The sequence below is a fragment of the Erinaceus europaeus genome, chromosome 14 (assembly GCF_950295315.1).
Source record: "Erinaceus europaeus chromosome 14, mEriEur2.1, whole genome shotgun sequence".
Taxonomy (NCBI): Eukaryota; Metazoa; Chordata; class Mammalia; order Eulipotyphla; family Erinaceidae; genus Erinaceus; species Erinaceus europaeus.
In genome coordinates, this window is record NC_080175.1 from 92482514 (window position 1) to 92502935 (window position 20422).

The 20422-nt window shown below is 36.4% G+C and overlaps 1 protein-coding gene across 4 annotated transcripts in view; it reads left to right on the plus strand.

The window, feature by feature from the left end:
• The window catches only part of ROBO1 (roundabout guidance receptor 1), a 1122893-nt gene that overhangs the window by 560362 nt on the left and 542109 nt on the right, over positions 1-20422 (plus strand). For all 4 annotated transcript variants that reach the window (XM_060172122.1, XM_060172117.1, XM_060172118.1 and 1 more), the window contains exon 3: positions 11120-11203. In XM_060172122.1, coding sequence (XP_060028105.1) covers positions 11120-11203 — 84 coding nt within the window. The remainder of the gene's footprint in view (positions 1-11119; positions 11204-20422) is intronic.

Consider the following 20422-nt stretch of genomic DNA (forward strand, 5'->3'; position numbering starts at 1 on the left):
GAATGGGGGGTTAAGCCTGCAAGGCTCTCACAGGTCCTTGATTGGATACAGCTAATCCCTGTGACCTTTAGGAAAGCTGAAGGCATAAAATGACCCCAATAATCAAAAGCACAATTAGAATGAAGAGTGCGAAACCGTGACTGTGGTTAGAAAAAGCAGACAATGAAGAAGACGATGGAGGAAATTTGTCCCTTTGGCAGTAAAGTGAATGCAGCCATAGAGAGGCCTGTTATGGTTGCTGGTGGATGACAGCCAGTCTCCCAGGACACAGGGAGGGAACTGGCTCTTACCACATGACCTGAGTTCCAACTCGCAGACACTTGAGACTTTTCTCCACTTTCCTCCAGAGCACTAGGCCTGGTTTCTGCCCTTGTACTGCAGGAGTGGAGAACCTTTTTCCTGTCAAGTCCATTTGGATGTTTATAACGTCAACTTGGGAGTCTGGCGGTAACACAGTGGGTTAAGCGCACGTGGCACAAAGCGAAAGGACCCCAGCTTAAGGATCCTGGTTCGAGCTCCCCCCCCCCCTCACCTGCAGGGGAGTCGCTTCACAGGTGGTGAAGCAGGTCTGCAGGTGTCTGTCTTTCTCTCCCCCTCTCTGTCTTCCCCTCCTCTCCCCATTTCCCTCTGTTCTATCCAACAACGATGACATCAACAGCAATAATAACTACAGCAACAATAAAAACAGCAAGGGCAACAAAAAGGAAATAAATAAATATTTTAAAAAATTATTAACTTAAAGAATTGGCATTTATGTCTTGCACCAAAGCAAAAGACTCTGGAGTTAGGAGGAGGGCTCAGGTCCTGGAACATGGTGGCAGAGGAGGACCTAGTGGGGGTTGAATTCTTATGTAGAAAACTGGGAAATGTTATGCATATACAACCTATTGTATTTTACTGTTGACTAAAACTATTAACCCCCCCCCCAAAAAAAGAAAATAAATAACACTTAATATTGCTATGAAGAGAAAGTTTCAGTTGCCTTGACAGAGTCAGACTAAATGATTTCATGGGCCATATACAGCTGTGGACCAGATATTCCCCATTCCTGCTCTTAAAAAAAAAAAAAAAAAAAAAGAATAAATAAATAAATAAGTGTGAAATGTCATAGGAAGCGGGAGTCTCACTTTCCCTTTATAGTGAAGAAATCTGAGGCTGGGTGGTGGTGCACCTGGTTGAGCACACATGTTATAGTGAAGAAATCTGAGTGATTTTAGCACCAAATGTTATTCCTAAAAAAAAAAAAAAAGTCATTTAAACAAACTAAAGTTGAGTGTTTGATTCTCTAACACAGACAAAGTGCTGGCTTTGACTGTTCAGAGAAGTATCCTGTGTAAATTCCTGCTGATAAAAAAAATGCAAGATGAAAGAGTTATTTTAAAATGAAATTTTCAAAATTCATTTTTCCCTGGAATCCTGACTGATCCTACATTCATCATTTCATATATATATTCCAATTTGGCATATTAGAATGGAAATAGATGTGTCTTTCCTCATTTCAAGAGGCAAATCCATAGAACTATTTTCTCATCAGAATTACTAGACCAACATTTAAACTGGGTTTTGATTTTGATTAATCATAGTAGTAACTAACATTTACTGATTTCTTATTAGATGACTGAAAATATAGTATAGCATATACAAATATTTACTTATTCGATCATCACAGCACTATGAAATAAATGCTATCATACAGATATGTGGCTGGAGAAATTTAGAATAAGTGTCTAATACACTATATATTTTTTGGTTATCATGGGGTAGGCTGACTTTTTTGGAAGAAGGAAAGAAAAGAGGAAGAGGGAGAGGGAGGAGAGGGAGAAGGAGAGAGAGGGGCAGGGGGAGGGAAGGGGGAGAGGGAGAGGGAGAGGGAGAGGGAGAGGGAGAGGGAGAGGGAGAGGGAGAGGGAGAGGGAGAGGGAGAGGGAGAGGGAGAATCTAAGAAACCACAGCTTTAAAACTACAAGGACCAGCGTAAGGATCCGGGTTCAAGCCCCCCCCCTCAGCTCCCCACCTGGGGGGGGTCCACTTCACAGGTGGTGAAGCAGGTCTGCAAGTGTCTATCTTTCTCTCCCCCTTTCTGTCTCCCCCCCCCATTTCTGTCTGTCCTATCTAACAACGACAACATCACTAATAACTACAACAATTAAAAAAAAGGGGGCAACAAAAGGGAAAATAGATAAATAAATATTTTTAAAAATTGCCTTCTATGTGGTTCAGACCAGACTCAAACCTGACAAAGCATATACTCTATCCAGCTGAGCTATTTTGCAGACCTAACATTTCACTGTAGTATCTTAGGAATAGTCATATATATGTAAATATTAAACAACTTGACATTTTGATTGAGTTGCATCTTACAAAAACATCAGTAATGTGGAAACTAGTAGCAAGGATCTGAAGCATGCTTCATTTTCACAAGGAGGTGAGAGTGGTAATAAGTTTCCAACTCTGTGATAAGAAGACACCTGTTAAGTGGCTAAGAAATTTGCTATTTTCTTCAGAATTCTAAGTATGATCACTATACTTCAAAATTAGATTTCTTCCTTTATAAAAAAAAATGAATTTTCTTCCTTCTTGATGCCCTACCATCATTTGGATGCTGTGGGAGTGGGAGGCGGCACTCCTGTAGTTCAGGTGTTACTGTTATGCCAATTCTGTCCCTTAAAAGTCAAGAAATATCCACTCCTACAGTGAGGGCAGCTGGAGCCCACCTGTTAACAAATTTCAAGCACCATTTAATTGGCCTGTGTTGAAGTTACCCTATGCTTTGACTAGAAGGGAGTGGAACAGTAGCAGATGCTAGACACAATAGACAAAAACCCTTGAATACCAAAGCAAAGTGGGTGGAGGGAATAAGAGTAAAAGTCAACAGATGGAGGTAGTCAGGAATACTAGCAAAATTGACCAGAAATTAACCCTGATAGTAAACTTCAAGGGAACTAATTTCTGTAGATTATATTTCATCTCACTAAGCTGCCTATCACTTCAAATATCATTCAAGATTTGATTTGGACATTTTTCAATAAATGCAGAATTCAGCTGTATAATTAAGTGGCTTCATTTTTAATTCTGTGGAAAGATTGTCATCATATTGCTTTCATAAAAATCTCTAAAACCTTCTTAGACCAAATGTTCAAGCATCAAAGAAAAGATATATTGTCATGATGATGCATAATTTTCTCAGTCACTTTAAGAATTTTACTTAAACAGTATTTCTACTAGGAAAGATCTGGAAGTGAATGAAATGAAAACTCTTGATATTATATTTATAATATATCTATATTTCTCCATCAGTGGAATGATTTCCACACAGAATACACTTTATCTTGTTTTGTCAAATTAAGTTGAATTTAAATGAGGTTCAAGCTTCTTCTTTGACATGTGTATTATACTTGTTCAGTCATAGATTTATCCATTAAAGCATTCATCTTTCTAACAGTCAATTTCCATGTTACATGTTAATGTAGTTGCTATACATATATGTATATAGAGGTAAATGTATGTATATATATAAATACATGTTTTTATTTTTATGCCTTTCACTTAAGTAAATGTTAGGTCTCTACTATATCATATTTAATTTACCTAGTTTAACTAGATGTTACCAAATTACTCAAATAAAATTGAGAATTTTCATGCAGTTGTTCTATCATATTTTCAGAATTGTAACATCTTTTGAATTCAAAATTAGGAACTGGCATCAGAGAATCAAATACAAATTCAAAATGAAGGTTCCTTGACTTTTGATCCAACAGCAGCCTTTCAGAAAAATGTATCACATTCAATCAAATCAGGATATATGTATAGTTCTGTCTACATCTGTAACTACTCAGATCAAAGGGATTCTGTAGAACCGAAACACAGTTATCGGCAATATTTAATAATGTTCATGCTTATTCATAGTATAACTGTTTGTTTTGAAAATTAACAATAGTTACGCTTTATATTCAATTCATCGTAGATGGATATTTTAAATTGTCCCTTCTTAACACTCTCTCCATATCTATAGTATAACTCCTATTCCTCCCATCCTCAACTAAAAAAATAATTAACAAACAGAAAGATACCACCCACCATCATTTTACTGGTATATGAATAAGGCAGAAGTTTGAATTTAGCCTTTATTTGATCTAATAGAATTGTGATAATAATTTATAAAGTTTCACAAACAGTTTCTGTCCATAATTTTATAATTCATTACTTGGGTTCTGATTAAATGTTCTCAGTACTCCATTTAAAGTGCCCATTCTCTGCATTCCTCTTGATTAGTAGGAAAGAATCAATGAAAATTGATCCAATTTGTAGAACACAGTTCTCATATTGATAGTAGTTTATATTCATTTGCTTTTCCCTAATCTTTTATTAATGGTCATCTACAAAATGTCAATTCATACTAAAACACTGCACAGGGATAACACAAATCTATAAAGAAATCAGCTTGACAGTTTACAGTATCACAAAAGGAAGATACTGCTATTTCAATATAGACTTGCGTAACTATTGAATAAGACAGAATGGATGGGGTAAACATGAAAACTTACATTTTGCTCTGTAAACTGCAAATTCAGTTAAAAGATTTAAAAACACACACACACACCGTAAATCAAACTGAATTGAAATATACTTTTATCTGGGACCTCATCATTCCCACAGTGTAACTTCAGTTACTGTAGTATAATGAACAATTTAGAACAATATGGGCTAAGTGGCAGTACAAATAAAGATTTTTGTGCGGAAAAAATGTAATAGCTATTGTAATCATATAGCCAGTGAAAGTGAGGTCTCATTGCATGAATGTCTGCTCCACCAATCTTTACCTATCATCTTTTAAATTTTTTGAAGGGGGCCCAGGCGGTGGTGCACTGGGTTAAGTGCACAAAGCACGAAGCTCAAGGTCCCGAGAAAGGATGCCAGTTTGAGTCCCCGGCTCACCACCTGCAGGGAGGTGAAGCAGGTCTGCAGGTGTCTATCCCTCTATTGTCCCCTCCCCTCTCAACTTCTCTCTCCAATTCTATTTTAAAAAAAAACAACAGAAAAAAGGACCACAGAAGTGAGTAACAGATTCATAGTGCAGGCAATGAACCCCAGCAATAACCCTGGAGGGGAAAAAATAAAATTAAAAAAAAAACAACCTTTTTAAAATATCTTTCATAATTGCTTAAGCAGTTGTTAATACTGTGTCATATTTATTTTTCTTTTCTTTTTCTATTATCTTTATTTATTTATAGGATAGAGACAGTCAGAAATCGAGAGGGAAGGGAGGGATGGAGAGGGTGAGAGACAGAGAGACACCTGCAGCTCTGCTTCACCACTTGTCCACTTGTAGAGTTTTCCCTCTGCAGGTGGGGACCGGGGGCTCTAACCTGGGTCCTTACGCACTGTAATGTGTGTGTTCTACCAAGTGTGCCACCATCTGGCCCCTGTATGTCATATTTCTTTAGCTTTCTCAATAATGTCCTTTGAATCATTTGAAAGATTACGCACTTCTTTTCCTTTCCACATGTGTACACTTCCTGCTGGAGATTTGAAGTCAGGTCTTAAGTCTTGGTTGACTTTAGGACAAGCATTGTTAGTAGGAACACTTCAGTAGGGCTGTTACGTGTTGTATAACACATTTGACTTCTTCTTTTTTTTTTTTTTTTTCCTCCAGGGTTATTGCTGGGCTCGGTGCCTGCACCATGAATCCACCGCTCCTGGAGGCCATTTTTCCCCCTTTTTGTTGCCCTAGTTGTTGCAGACTCGTAGCGGTTGTTATTGACATTGTGGTGTCTTTCAATCTCTCTGTTTCTGTTTCTTCTTGGTATCTGAAAAAGTCAGTTTGGAGCAGTGAAGTACCAATAACAACAAACTAACAAATAAATAAATAAATACATAAATAAGTAAAATTTACTATTCACTTTACCATTAAAGAATTTTATATCACGTTTAATGAATTGTTTTTTTAATTTTTTATCTTTATTTATTTATTGGATAGAGACAGTCAGAAATTGAGAGGGAAGGGGGAGATAGTGTGGCAGAGAGACACCTGCAGCACTGCTTCACCACTCGTGAAATTTTCTCCCTGCAGGTGGGGACAAAGGGCTCGAACCTGGGTCCTTGCACACTGTAACATGTGCACTCAACCAGGTGTCCCACCACCTGGCCCCCATGAATTGTTTCATTACAGCATTTCTTTGAAGGTATAATCTCTATTATAAAGGAATTCATAGATATATATTCACTTTGTCAACATTGCATTTATAAATCTGTCAAAGCTCTTGAAGATGACTCATTCCTTTATCTTATATCAATTATACGTATATTACACAGTCATAAATTGTATAAATGTATAACTTTCATTTATTAAAGGTTTAATTTAGGTCTGTAAAAAAAACAATAAAATAAAACCATGTAACAGTCTCCAATAAACAATCAAAACATAGGCCATAGTTCTGTTTTTAGCCCACGTACTCTCATTTCACTGAACTGTAAAATACTGAAAATATTTACTGTGGAGGCCAGGTGGTGACATACCCACGTGAGCAGACACATCTCCATGCTCAGGGACCTGGGCTCAAGCCCCTGCTCCCCGCCTATGAAGACAAGCGCCACACGTGCTAAAGCAGGTCTGCAAGTGTCTCTCTTCCTCTCTTCCTTCCTCTCCCCTCCCATTTCAATTTCTCTCTGTCCTATCAAATAAAAAGAAAAGGGGGTGGGGCGAATGGCGTCCACTGGACGTGGATTCGTCAGACACCGAGCCCACCGAGCCCAAGCAATACTCCCGGTGGATACATCTACATATACAGTGGCTAGTTTCTTGACATGTATGGGAACAGTAAGACAAGAATAGCTATTAGGATGCAGTAATGAATGTAAGATGCTAAAAGATTTAAGGTTTCTTGGAATCCACATGAAATTGAACGATTAATGGATTTAAGGTGTCTTCATTGATAGAGGACCAAATGAAGACATGTGCATAGTGAACTGTTAAATAAATACACATCATTTAGAATTTTTAAAAATATTTATTTTCCCTTTGGTTGCCCTTGTTGTTTTATTGTTGTTATTGATGTTCTTGTTGTTGGATAGGACAGAGAGAAATGGAGAGAGGAGGGGAAGACAGAGGGAGAGGGGGAGAGAAAGACAGACACCTGCAGACCTGCTTTGCCGCCTGTGAAGCGACTCCCCTGCAGGGGGCTCGAACCAGGATCATTAAGTCGGGGTCCTTTCGCTTTGCGTCACGTGCGCTTAACCCGCTGTGTCACTGCCCGGCTCCCCTCATTTAGAATTGTTAATCTATGTTTTGTAGATGTTTCAAAACACCTTAAATATGTGTCAGTAGAATAAGAGAAGGAATTGTCATTCACTGACCAGATATGTAAATAATTTATTCAGAATATAGATTTATACCTTCTAGAGATATTTTGTTACCTTGTATGGGTTTGTATGTGATACATTTTAAATATAACAGCTAAAAGTAAAAAAAAAAAGTTGCTAAATTTTACTGTGAAAAAGAAATGTGAAAGTTATGTTATATTTTAAAATCACTGAAAATGAGTTTTCATGAAGCAATCTATAGAGAACAAATCAAATGAGGAAAGAATGGAATCCAGGAGCACTATGAAACAGACACTTCATCTGTCTTGGCAGGGAAACTGGCTCATAAGCAGTGTTTCAGTACTAGATTGTTACATTAGAAACAATCTAGTACTGAAAAGAGTTTTCTTAACCTAAACAATACAAATAAAAACACAAGGCTATATTCTGGCACTGGAATTACTGAAAATCAGATGACAGCAATTTGGAAAATCTGTGTTGTGTGAGTGTCTATTTAAAATAGTTCGAACTATAAATATAAGTGGTTTTAGGAATCAGGATTTCCTTATTCTTGAAAAGTGCTTTTTACAGATACTGGGGAATAGAGAGGGTACAATAGTATTTGAGTAGATTCATCCCAGATATTGTTTATTATGATGCTGGTGGAGAAAATGCAATTTTCAATTTGTGATCGTAAGTCTATCACTTAAGTGAACTTTGCATTTTTGGCTATTGTGTGTTCATTCATTCATATATTATTTTCAAAAATGGTAAAGTCTATCCAATGTTGACAGTCTAGTACAAGGTGGTCTATTTTTAAATGTTAATCAAAACACCTGATCCTTGGGAATTTAGTCAAGTTAGGGTAACAGGCACAGCTTCCTTAATACCAGTGCATTTCTAGATGTGTTTCTGATTCTGAGGGACTGGAGTCACACCTAGTTCAGTTCAGGCTTTTAGATACTCTGAAATTCAGACTTGAGCCACAAAGAGAATCCACTTCAGGTGCTGTAAACGCTAACTAATCACCTGCCTCATTGCATTCTATTCTGTGCCTCACATAGTCAATACTACTTAACAAAAACTTTATAAATAGACAGTTTGAACTCTTTCAATCAATTATCTCATTTATTTGCAGTGAGCAATGAATCAAGTGTTTGCTTTTTATCAAAATAATATTTTGACAGGAAGCGGTGGAATTAAAAAGGAATAAAGTTAGTAAAAGATGGTATCTTTTGTTTCTTGCATATTACTGATCAAAGTGATACAAGGTGGGTAGAATCTACCTGACAAATATATATATATGCGCATATATGCTATTGATTAAGCAAATCTTTTCTGAGTCTCAGAAGCAGTGTAGCTAGGAACAGAAAAATAAATTTATAAATCATTAAGATAAGTTAAATTTAGGTGAAAAAATAATTTTAAGTACATTTAGCTATCTCATTTCCCATGACAATGAACTTCCTTTTTTATTCTCATTATTTTTATAGTAAGGTTCTCACTCTCAGGGAAAATTCAGTAGCACAAGATGTATAAGTCTTATCCCAAAAGCTTTATGATATTCTATAGACAAACTTATTTGGTACAAGTCATATATTTAGATGAATTTCTACTTGACTTTTACAGAGTACTTGTAAATATGGATATTTACATTAAAGAAAACACTCCACCATAAATTAAAAGTATTTCTTCAGGAAGTCTGAATTTGTTACTAAAAATAACTATTCTGTAAAACTAACATGACTAAACACATCTTCACTAGAAATAGGATTGTGCATAAGCAGAACTAGGTCCCTTAAAAGTATTTTAATACAGCTGACCAATGCTATGCTAATAGTCCAAAATGAGTATCAGTCTCATCCCCCAACCCCAGCCCTTTTTCTGGTTAATTGGCATGAACATAGTTATAAAGTTTGTACAGAATAGTGTGCTAACACTGCCACAATCAACGTCAAAATGGTGGTTTCCTACTCTCTCTTGCTGATTTGGCTTAAAAGGAACCTGCACAACTTATACATGCAAATAAGTTAATGAGTCAGAGTGGAAGGAAGTGGACAACTTCCCAGCTGCACCACTTCTGGAGTTGATTTTAAAGGCAAACATGACAACAGGCATCATTGGAAATTCAAGGATTTTATCAATAGAGTAATAATAAGCTTTTTTAAAAAAAAGCAAGTGCAAGTCTGAGCCTTGCCCCTTCACGCTGGCCACATCAGGCTAATCATATGGCACGTGGGGGGTGGGGAAGGAAGGCGAGGCATAAATGAACAGGCTGTATGCAAAAAGGCACAAAGCAGCCTCGTGTCTGACTTTTAATTCTCTTTTAAAATCTTCTAAATCATCCCTGAATAGTAGTAGCTAAGACAATATGTGTCAAGCTCACTGAAAAACTAGCAGGAATACAAAATTAATGACCCCTATGATGTTTCTAGAGAGGCATTACCTGCATACACTCACAGCCTCATTCATATAAGTGACACTTTGCTTTTCAAGTAAACAGCTGTGCTTCTTCACTGTTCAGACCAAAACATTGTTTGTGGATGCTGTATAAGTTTATAGAGAGAAGAAGGAAAAAAAGAAAGAAAGAGTGAGAGAAAGAAAGAAAGAAAGAAAGAAATGAAGGAAGGAAGAGTGAGAGAGAGAGAGAGAAAGGAAGAAAGGAAAGAAGAAAGTGAAAGAAAGAAAGAAAGAAAGAGAAGGAAGGAAGGAAAGAAAGAAGAAAGAGAAAGGAAAGAAGAAAGAAAAAAAGAAAAAGAGAGAGAAAGGAAGACAGAAAGAGGAAGGAAAAGCCTGCGGAACACTACAGCTTGAAGGACCTGTGATTGTATGGTTTCTGGCTTATCATATGTATCTAGCACACATAGGTATGACATGTCGAGTGATTGGGCACGAGTGAAATGGATATTGTTGTGATTAGGTTTCTCTATATGTTTATGCTGACACGCAGCTTCTGGATATTAAAACGAGATTGTTCCAGTGTTCCGTCATCTCAAATTCAAATCAGAAACTTAGTGGGCTATTTGAAAAGGCAACACTGCTTTTATTTAAGTAGGAATGAATAAAGGAAAATATACATGGAAGATTGTAATCTGGACTCTCAAGCTACTTGGACTATTTTTAAATAGTAAATAAACCCCAGAAGTACAAATGTATGTGTCCTTCTATTCATTTGTTAATTGCAGAACATTTATCTCAGTCCTTTAAGATTACAAGTTATTTCCTTCACAATGACATGATGTAGCACATTGCTTTCCTTCACTGGACTCAGAAAAAGTAGGACATTTTAATCACCCGCACTCTTATTTAACAAAATCCCCGCCCCAGCCTCCAGTAGCACACTACCACCACCACCCCCGCATTCGAGGTACAGTCCCTAGAGTCTGTAATTGGCAGGAGATGAAGCGATGATGGGGAGTGATCACAGTCAATAGCTTTGATTAACAATAAGGTAGAAAATTAGCAATGCTAGCATTCAGCCACTCTGCCCTCTCCCTTCTCCATATGCTCCCTCAGTCCGAGCCGGCGGCCTCACAGAGGGCAGTCAGAGTCCTTCGCCAGCTTTGAAGTGCAGCAAAGGTGCAGGCAGAGCAGAGACTTAGGCAAACTGAAGAGATGAAGTAGAAATTAAACCATGGTGCTGAGATATTCGCAGAGCTTATTGAACTGCAGGAGGGGCGGGGAGGAAGTGTGCTGTGTGTTGGCCCTGTGTGTTTTTCTGTCACATGTGGATTTGCTTGTGTCTGGACATACTGTGAGCGAAATGGCAAGTACTGTTACTACTGTGACCCCATCAGCAGCTCTGGTGTTGTTTCCGACAGACCCTGAAGACCTAGAGAGGGGGAGCGACAACGGGACTCCGATCCCCACCTCTGATAACGATGACAATTCGCTGGGCTACACAGGTAGAGTGTTTCTTTCCCAAATACTAACTGTCCATTCTTCCTGAACTGCCTTCACCTCCATCAATCATCCACCACCTGTACAAAATTACCTAATCATCCCTATTTCTAGCTAACAACCACTGCGACTTCTTGTCCACATTTTTTTTTTCCAGCTGGGAGGTCACAGTGCTAAAAGGAAATGCTTTGGGGGAAAAAAGAGATTTGACATAAGAACTACCTGTGTACTTGTTTTTTTGTTTTGACTACAAAGAATGCTTGTTAGCCTGAAACTTGATGTTGTTAGTATGTTTAGAAGAATAGCATTCTCTTAGAGGTTTTAGTATGTAACTAAGTTGCTATCCAAGGAAAGCAAAGTTTACCTGAAATTAATTCTTTGTATAGTCTTATAAGCAAAAGAAAACAAACTTCACAAGAATGATGCAAATCAGAATCACCAGTTTATGACTCGGGAGGGTGTTTGCATGACTTATTGCTACTTTATCCATCCTCCACTTCTTAAATAGATGCATGCGTATGTCAGTATAGAACTAATTCATTGAATGTTTGCGGAACAATTTCTATTATAAACGTCTATGCATGATTATCCAGGAAACATGTAAAGATTTCACACAGAATTTTTAAGTATATCTATAAATCTAATTGTATAAATTACATACCTTTGAGTGAAACTGAGTACAACTTTAAGTAAAGTAAAAGAATAATATCACTTATAATCTGATAGTAATCTAATAGCAACTTTGTCCAATCATGTTATGATAGCATTCTTATTAGCACAATTTTTAGTTTTCAATATACTTTTGCTGTGCTATAGGCTGTGGAATGATTGTGTGTGTGTGTATGTGTGTGTGTGTGATTTGAATTTTAAAATAATCACTGTATTAAAGGAGTGATAATGCAATACATACATTTTACTTTCCTATCAAATAATAAACATAGACACACTTTACTTTAGACACTTATTATCTCTATAGAAATAATTTCTTGGGGTTGGGCAGTAGAACAGTGGGTTAAGCACAGGTGTCACAAAGTGTAAGGACCAGTGTGAGGATCCCAGTTTGAGCCCCCGGCTCCCCACCTGCATGGTGGTCTCTTCACAGGCAGTAAAGCAGGTGTGCAGGTGTCTTTCTCTCCCCCTCTGTCTTCCCTTCCTCTTTTCATTTCTCTCTGTCCTATACAATAACAATAGCATCAATAACAACAATAAGAATGATAACAATAATAATAAGAGCAACAAGGGTAACAAAAATGGGGGGAAAAATAGCCTCCTGGAGCAGTGGATTCACAGTGCTGGCACCAAGTCCCAGCAATAACCCCGGAGGCCAAAAAAAAAAAAAGAAAGAAAGAATTTCTGTGAAAATTACCCCTTGTCTGCATAATTTCAGGTACTAGTACTAAACATTGGGAAAAGTACTAAAATTATTAATGTACTTATATTAAGCTTCAATATTTTTATATTTAGTTGCATAATTATTCTCCCCCACCTTTCAACACAAGAACTGAGATTAAAAGACCAGCTAATTAAAGTCCCCTGGTAGTGAGATGATGAGTTAGTTGGTATGATACTTTTTCATAAAGTTAGCTAGAACAAGACTTGTAAGTATCATTCATTGTGCAAATATCATGGACATTCATATTTATGAAAAAAGGAGTCTGAGATAATATTCTTTCTTTTGGATATTAGGATTTACCAAGGTACCTTCACTCTAATCCCATATGCTAAGTCAGTTTAAATAACTGTAGTGTTTAGACAAATTAATAGGGTTTGCTCTGTCTTTTATGGATTTCCTGTTGTATGTTGAAGTCAGAGAACTTGAATCACAGTACATTTGAGAACAGATGTAACATTTTCTCGATTTTTCATCCTATTCTTTTTCTCCTTGAACTAACCTGTAGTCAAGTTTCTGTCATTAAACATCAAATTATCTGTGCGTCCGCAAAGAAACTAATTAAAGCAGTACATTCAAATCTCACTGACTGGAAGACAATAAAAAGTTTATTCTGTATAGTTTATCAGTAAATTCTTGATTATTCAAAAATACTTTTTCTACTACATAAATTAACCATGTTATTTGCTTCTCTTTTATTTACATATTGACACCTTCTCTGCTGTTTTAAATTTCCACTAAAACTGATGAAAAGGATAAAGTAGAAAGGATATTTTTTTATCTACTAGGTACATTCATAAATGGCTACCTCAGTGGGCTCTGATGTTGAATTAATAGTACAAATTATTATTTGAAAATTACCTGCAGTTTTTCCTTTGTTTGAATGTGTGTGATCATGTTGGGTACGGTGGTGTGTGTGTGTGTTCTCACATATGTACATGCGTATGTTCATATCTGTACAACATTCCTTTATTATGATGATCACATAAAATTTAGTCAATAGAATCTTATAAAACACCATTCAGTTCAGAGAATGGCCTATCTGTTCAGAAAATGTTTGCATATTTAATGGAAATTCTTCATAGTTTATTATGTCAAGAATTTACTAACCCTAAATATAAGAACAAACATATTGTTAGAAATAAAATACATTAGGTTAATGTACAAAACCATTTGCAAACAGATTATTGGTATAAACAGATGCAAGATAAGTTTTCTTGAAAGTTAACAAGTATATCAGATATTGTTTGTGGGGCTCTATACATTTTGCAAATCTAGCAAAATGTCTTTGTTAATCACATATTTTTTAAATTTTATTAGTGATTTAATAATGATTAACAAGATTATAAAATACCAGGGGTACAATTTCACACAGTTCCCACCACTAGAATTCCATATCCCATCCCTACCATGGGAAGCTTTCTTATTATTTATCCCTCTCTGAGAGTATAGACCAAAATTCTTTATGGAGTGCAGATTTTTTTTTAATACATACTGTTTCATTTTATGGAGCTGACTTGTGAGAATTTTCTCCCTCCCCTTAACATTTTTATATATAGACAAAAGAAAAGCTTCCTCAAGGAATCTAACACTTCTAAAGAACATATTTTGGAGACCAAGAAATAGTGTCAAGATGGCCTGTTTACTAACATTTGACACTCTATACTCCCCATGTCTGCCCTTTTTAGACCACTACAAAGAGCTTACTTTCCACTTCAAGCATATTTGTCACTATAATGTCTACTCTGTTAGTCACACTACCAAATTGACTCATCAAACCAGAATCCACAGTCACATATCATACACTTGAATTTATTTATTTATTTAGTTAGTTAGTTATTTTTGCTAATGACCTAAACATCAAATGATAAACCCTTATTGGTAGTAGTTGCCGCTTACGCCATATACCGTAGTTATTTGAATAGTATACGAAAGCTAATTGAGATATTTGAGATAAAACACTAATATAAAATTCAGGGAAGAAATATGCATCAATTCATTTTCTTCTTACTATCTCCAAATACTATAAATTAAAATCCTGTAAGGTCTGAAAACATTTTGGTGCCTTTCCTGCTAATCAATAAATGTAGAACAATTTCTGTGCTGTGCTATTAATATGGACTCGTGCATTATTTAAAGAGAATGTAGCCCATTTCCTGTCTAACCAAGTGTGTCATAAACATTAGGGGCTATTTAGCAGTTCACAGTACATGTAGCCTTTGTTGCAAGAACAAATATGATTGGGTTTCAAATCTACTCTTAGTGGGATCAGACTCCTAAAGAGGGTGAATTCATAGTAACGACTCTTAAGAAGCATCTGAAAAGAAAATATTGTTTATTGACTTATGAAAGTATATGTGGTTATAAAAATAAATAATTTTTAAAAAAGAAAGTATAGGTGGTACTTTACAAATCTTAAGAAATAAATACACTCATAATGCCTGTACAATTTTTGTTAGTCTATTTAAAAATCTGCAGTTACTAACTACAAAAGAAATTAATTTTTTCATTACCTGAATATCTAAATATTTATAGATTTAAATTATAATACCTAAAGCATATCTTTTTTCCCCATTTCACCATATCAAAAAACATGATAATGTTGAATCCTCCCATAAGTTTGTTTAATAAATTGGTCTTATATATATTAAAAGCAACATATTGGAAAAAGCTAATGCCCATATATAAAGTCATCAGACATGAGCAATTATCAGAGCCGTATCAGTGTAATTTAAATAAAAAATCCTAGTCACAGGAGAAAAATCTTCAAATAATTTCAGTTCTTACCTATCAACATTACCAAGTAAAGTTTTCTTATGATTTTGTCAAAAAAGAAACAAAACACTTGCATGTGTGCGGGTTAAGCACACATGGCACAAAGCACAAGGACCAGAATAAGAATTCTGTTTGAGCCCCTGGCTCCCTGCCTGTAAGGAGGTCACTTCATAAGTGGTCTGCAGGGCTCCTTCTCTCCCCCTCTCTGTCTTCCTCTTCTCTCTTGATCTCTCTCTGTCCTATCCAACAGCAATGGCAACAATAATGACAACAAAATGGAGAAAATGGCCTCTAGGAGCAGTGAATTTGTAGTGCAGGCACCCAAGCCCAGGGATAACCCTCGAGGCAAAGAGAGAGAGGAAGAGAGAGAATGGCTGAAGGGAACAATGGAGTCGTTGGGAAGTCACCCAGCTCTAAGGATATCCTTGTTATAAACAAGCAATCATTTTTTGTTTCTGTTCCAGTTTGAATAGTTTCTCCCTAGACATGGAATTTTTTTACTCATTCTTTCATTTTATTTATTTAGTTATTTTTACTAACTTTATTTATTTATTGACTAGAGATAGCCAGAAATTGGAGGGGAGGGGGAGACAGAGCATGCAAGAGAGAGAGAGAGAGAGAGAGAGAGAGAGAGAGAGAGAGCTGCAGCACTGCTTCACCACTTGAAAAGCTTTCCCTCTGCAGGTGGGACTAAGGGCTCCACCCCCCGGTCCTTGTTCATGGCAACATAGGAACTCAACCAGGTGCACCACCACCAGGCTCTTTCCTCGTTCTTTTATATTGGACCTTTTATCTTATAGATCTAATTTCTTCTCCATCTGGTTTACCCTCTTCACAGAGGACTAGTCGACAGAAAGTAAAACTGTTCAAAGTATTGAAAACAAAGACCAGAGATATCTCACTAGAAAGGTGCCTGCCTTGCTATGTATCTGACCCAGATTCAAATCACAGCTCCTTAAGAGAGGTGTGATGACAACAGAGAAAGTTCTAGTGCTGTAATATCTCATATAAGTCATTCAGCCTCTCTTTGTCTCTTTAATCTGAATAAAGAGTGGACCAAAGCAATGGAATTGCATAAATATGAAGCATAAATGGCAGGGGTGGGGGTAGATAGCATAATGGTTATGCAAACAGACTCTCATGCCTGAGACTCCAAAGTCCCAGGTTCAATCCCCTGCACCACCATAAGCCAGAGCTGAGCAGTGCTCTGGTAAAAAAAAAAAAAAAAAAGAAGCATAAATGGAAAAAAAAAAAATTTAATTTGGGAGCAAGTTTCCTAAATCCAATGTTGGCAGATTTTTTTTTAAGCTTAAAATATTTTACAAATTACCACAAAGTGAGAACATTTAGGGAAATTAACTGTAGAACAAAGTAAAATTAATGCTACTTTAGTGATTTCATATATTTTTAACTATATTTTGGCTCTAGAAAATGACATAACAATTCACAAGTTTATATAAAATGCATCCCGTAAAATATATTGGCAATTGTTTATTCATTACATGTTGAATGCCTTACTCTGGGGAGTGAATTATCCTAGGTACATGGGAGTTATCTAAGATCTCAAGATCAATACCACATATGACTCCTCTTAGAATCATTCTGGCTGTGACCTCCTCCTCGTTACCTTGCTCTCTACGACTTGTGCATCATAAAATTTGTACCATTTGTAAAGCATTACGAAGCGTCTCTTGAGATAATAAATTTAAATCATCTCTATTCTTATTGACCTATGCTGATAGTATAATTGTAGCCTCACACCCAAGTAACTATTGGGTTAGTCTTTCAATGCTAAGGGGAAGAAACATTACTTTCTATTCCAGAGCTATAATATTTGAGATTTTATTAATGATGCCAATTATACATAATTCTCCCAACTCTCTAAAAATAGTAAAAGAAAGACTGAGAATTAAGATCATATGTTAAATTTATATTCCAGTATGTGGGCTCTAGAGAGAGCTCAGTGGATAGGCCTTCTGCTCCACAACTCCTGTGGCCCAGGACAGGGGGTCGGGGGGAAGTGCAGATACTTTGGTCTCTCTCCTCTCTGTTTCTCTCTCTATCTAATGAAAAGTCCGATCACAGTGGTGAAATATGCATGAACAAGACCCCTGCTCAGTCAAAATAATAATACAATAAAAACTTCCAAGTTTTTCCTTGAACTGAGAGAAAAAATGGTTTTGATTTTATAACAAATTACAAATAAGTGGTAGATATGCCTAACTCTGCCTTTATGAAGCCAAAGGGACATGGGACATGGAAGCTTGAAGTCAAATTGAAAAAGTCAGCTGAAGGTCAGGCAAAGTAGTTTAGTTAAATACTATCCTGCTTTGGCAGGTGCGGAACTCAGGTTCAGGCCTGAACCCCCACCATATTGAAGGAAGTCTCTCTCTCTCTCTCTCTCTCTCTCTCTCTTCTTCTTCTTCTCTCTCTCTCTCTTTTCCCCTCTTCTCTCTCTCTCTCTCTCTTTCCCTCTTCTCTCTCTCAGTCTGAAAATGTCAGCCTGGAGTGGTAAAGCCCTGGAGATGACTAAAAAAATAAAAATAAAGTTGGTTGAGTTGTAGCAATGGGATGCTATGATGCTATGAAGCAACAGTTGAAAACTATTTATCCCAATATTTGATTATTTTTAAAACAAATTTTACAGTCCCCTTCCATTTATTAACACTAATTGTTTTATGAGAGTTTTTCATTAATTCACTGAACATTTAAATCCTCCCCATAAGTTGTGGACTAAAATTGGTGGTAACAGATGGATAGATAGATCATTTTAGCATTTGATAACAGCTTCAGTTTGGAAACTGTAAAGATAAGTAATTTTGAGTGTCCCAGGAAGGGTAAAAAAAAAAAAAAAGGTCTGAACTTAACAAAGACTATTTGGATTAAGGTCAAGCAGTGGTGCAGCTGGTTAAGTGCATATGTACTATGTGCAAGGACCCGGGTTCAAGCAGGTCTTCAGGTGTCTTATCTTTCTTTCTCCCCCTCTTTATTTTCCCCTCCCCTCTGTCCAAGAGAAAGAAAAGAAGAAAGAAACAAAGAAAGGAAGGAAAAAAGAAAGAGAGAAAGAAAGAGAGTCAGCACACAGAGCCCCAGTGATAACCCTGGAGGGAAAAATAAATACATGAAAACCTTTTTTTAAAAAAACTATATGGATATGTAAAAGTATAGATAGATAGTTAAAGAAATAATCGTCAGGCCATATGGTCAATCTTGGGAGAACCACTGCAGTTTCCAATGAAAGGAGTGGGAACACGTAACTCTGGTGGTGGCAAAGGTGTGGAATTATGCCCCTATTATCTTATATTTTTTAATCAATATTAAACCAGTAAAAAAAAAAATTTTTTTTAAGTCTTATATTTCTTTTTTTATATTTTATTCATTTATTTTCCCTTTTGTTGCCCTTGTTTTTTATTGTTGATGTAGTTATTGTTGTTATTTATGTCATCGTTGTTAGATAGGACAGAGAGAAATGAAGAGAGGAGGGGAAGAGAAAGAGGGGGAGAGAAAGATAGACACCTGCAGACCTGCTTCACTGCCTGTGAAGTGACTCTCCTACTGGGGGCTCGAACTGGGATCCTTACTGGGATCCTTACGTGGGTCCTTGCCCTTTGTGCCATGTGCGTTTAACCTACTGTGCTACCCGGTCTTATACTTCTAAGGCGACTTCCAAGAGACCTTGGCCTTATGTAAATGATTTTTCCATTCAGCTGAAGCAAATGAACAGATTTCCTCAAACAGAAAATCTTTACTATCCAAAAAGTCTCCTCACAAAAAAAAAAAAAAAAAGCAAAAAACAGTTACACTTACTGAGGATGACTGGAACACCACTGGGTGTTTTCCTCACCCAAGGCAGTGATAGTTACTACAATATCTGCTTCAAAAAAAAAAAAAAAATGTGATTGGTTTGTTGGTTTGTTTGTCACGAGTAAGATTCCTTACAGATTTTCACCTAAATTCAGCTATTTGCCTCTCTTGTCGATTCATTTCAACAATTTCAAAATACTGCTTCTTTTTTTTTTAACTGGGGCATTAATGGTTTGCAATATTTACAGTAGTTTGTATATATGTAAAATTTCTCAGTGTTCTGCAAAACACTGTCACTCCCAGACTAGGCCATGTTTTACCACATCAAACTTAGACCCAAATTGTTTCACAACACCAAACTCACTCCCCCTTTTTTCAGAGAGGTAAAATTATATACTTAAAATTAAAAACTAAAAATATATGGAATAGGGAACTCTGGTGGCGGGAATCATATGGAATTGTACCCCTCGTCCTCCAGCCTTGTTAATCATTGTTAAATCACTAATAAAAATCTACATAAACAATTTTTAAATGAAAATATATCACACTTCACAATGTTGAAAAAACAGTATTTGGAGTAAATTAAAGAAAAATTATGAATGCTTTTATTTTTAATTTTGAAATGATTCTTTCATTTTTCATAATAGCTTCAAAAATAATACATTTTAAAGGTATGTATGTAGATAGATAAACATACTCAGAAACATAAAGTACACTGACATTCCTTATGTATGTTAACTGTTGGTATGCTTCTAAATTCTGCTTATAAGACCTTCTGTTTTGATCATCACATTAGGTTATCTTGTATTGCTTAAATGTAGTCTATTTACATAATCACTGTTTTACTTGGGTCCTGCCCTGCCTGCAGGGTATTGGTTTAATCCCCGCTGGTTAGATGGAAGCTTTCTATGTTCTGTTCCTGCTCTTTTTTTTTTTTTGCTCCGTTCCCTCTCCTAGTCATTTCCTTTCCCTTGTCACTTCCAGTGAAGAGATGCATAAAAGGCGATGTATCTGATTAATAAACAAGATACCGCTTCCCAGCTCAGCCATGAGTCCCTGGTCGTCTGTCTCCCGCCCTCAAAGCTAGACCGGCAGTCAACATCCTTAAAACAGAATGCATATATGTATATGAAGTTTAGATGTAAAGTTTCTAAAATAATTTTTGTCATATTTTAAGAAATGTATAATCCTTCTGTTTTGCAGCTACAGTAACTTACCGAGAAAATGTACAGAAGAATTAATATTTTAGCTTAAC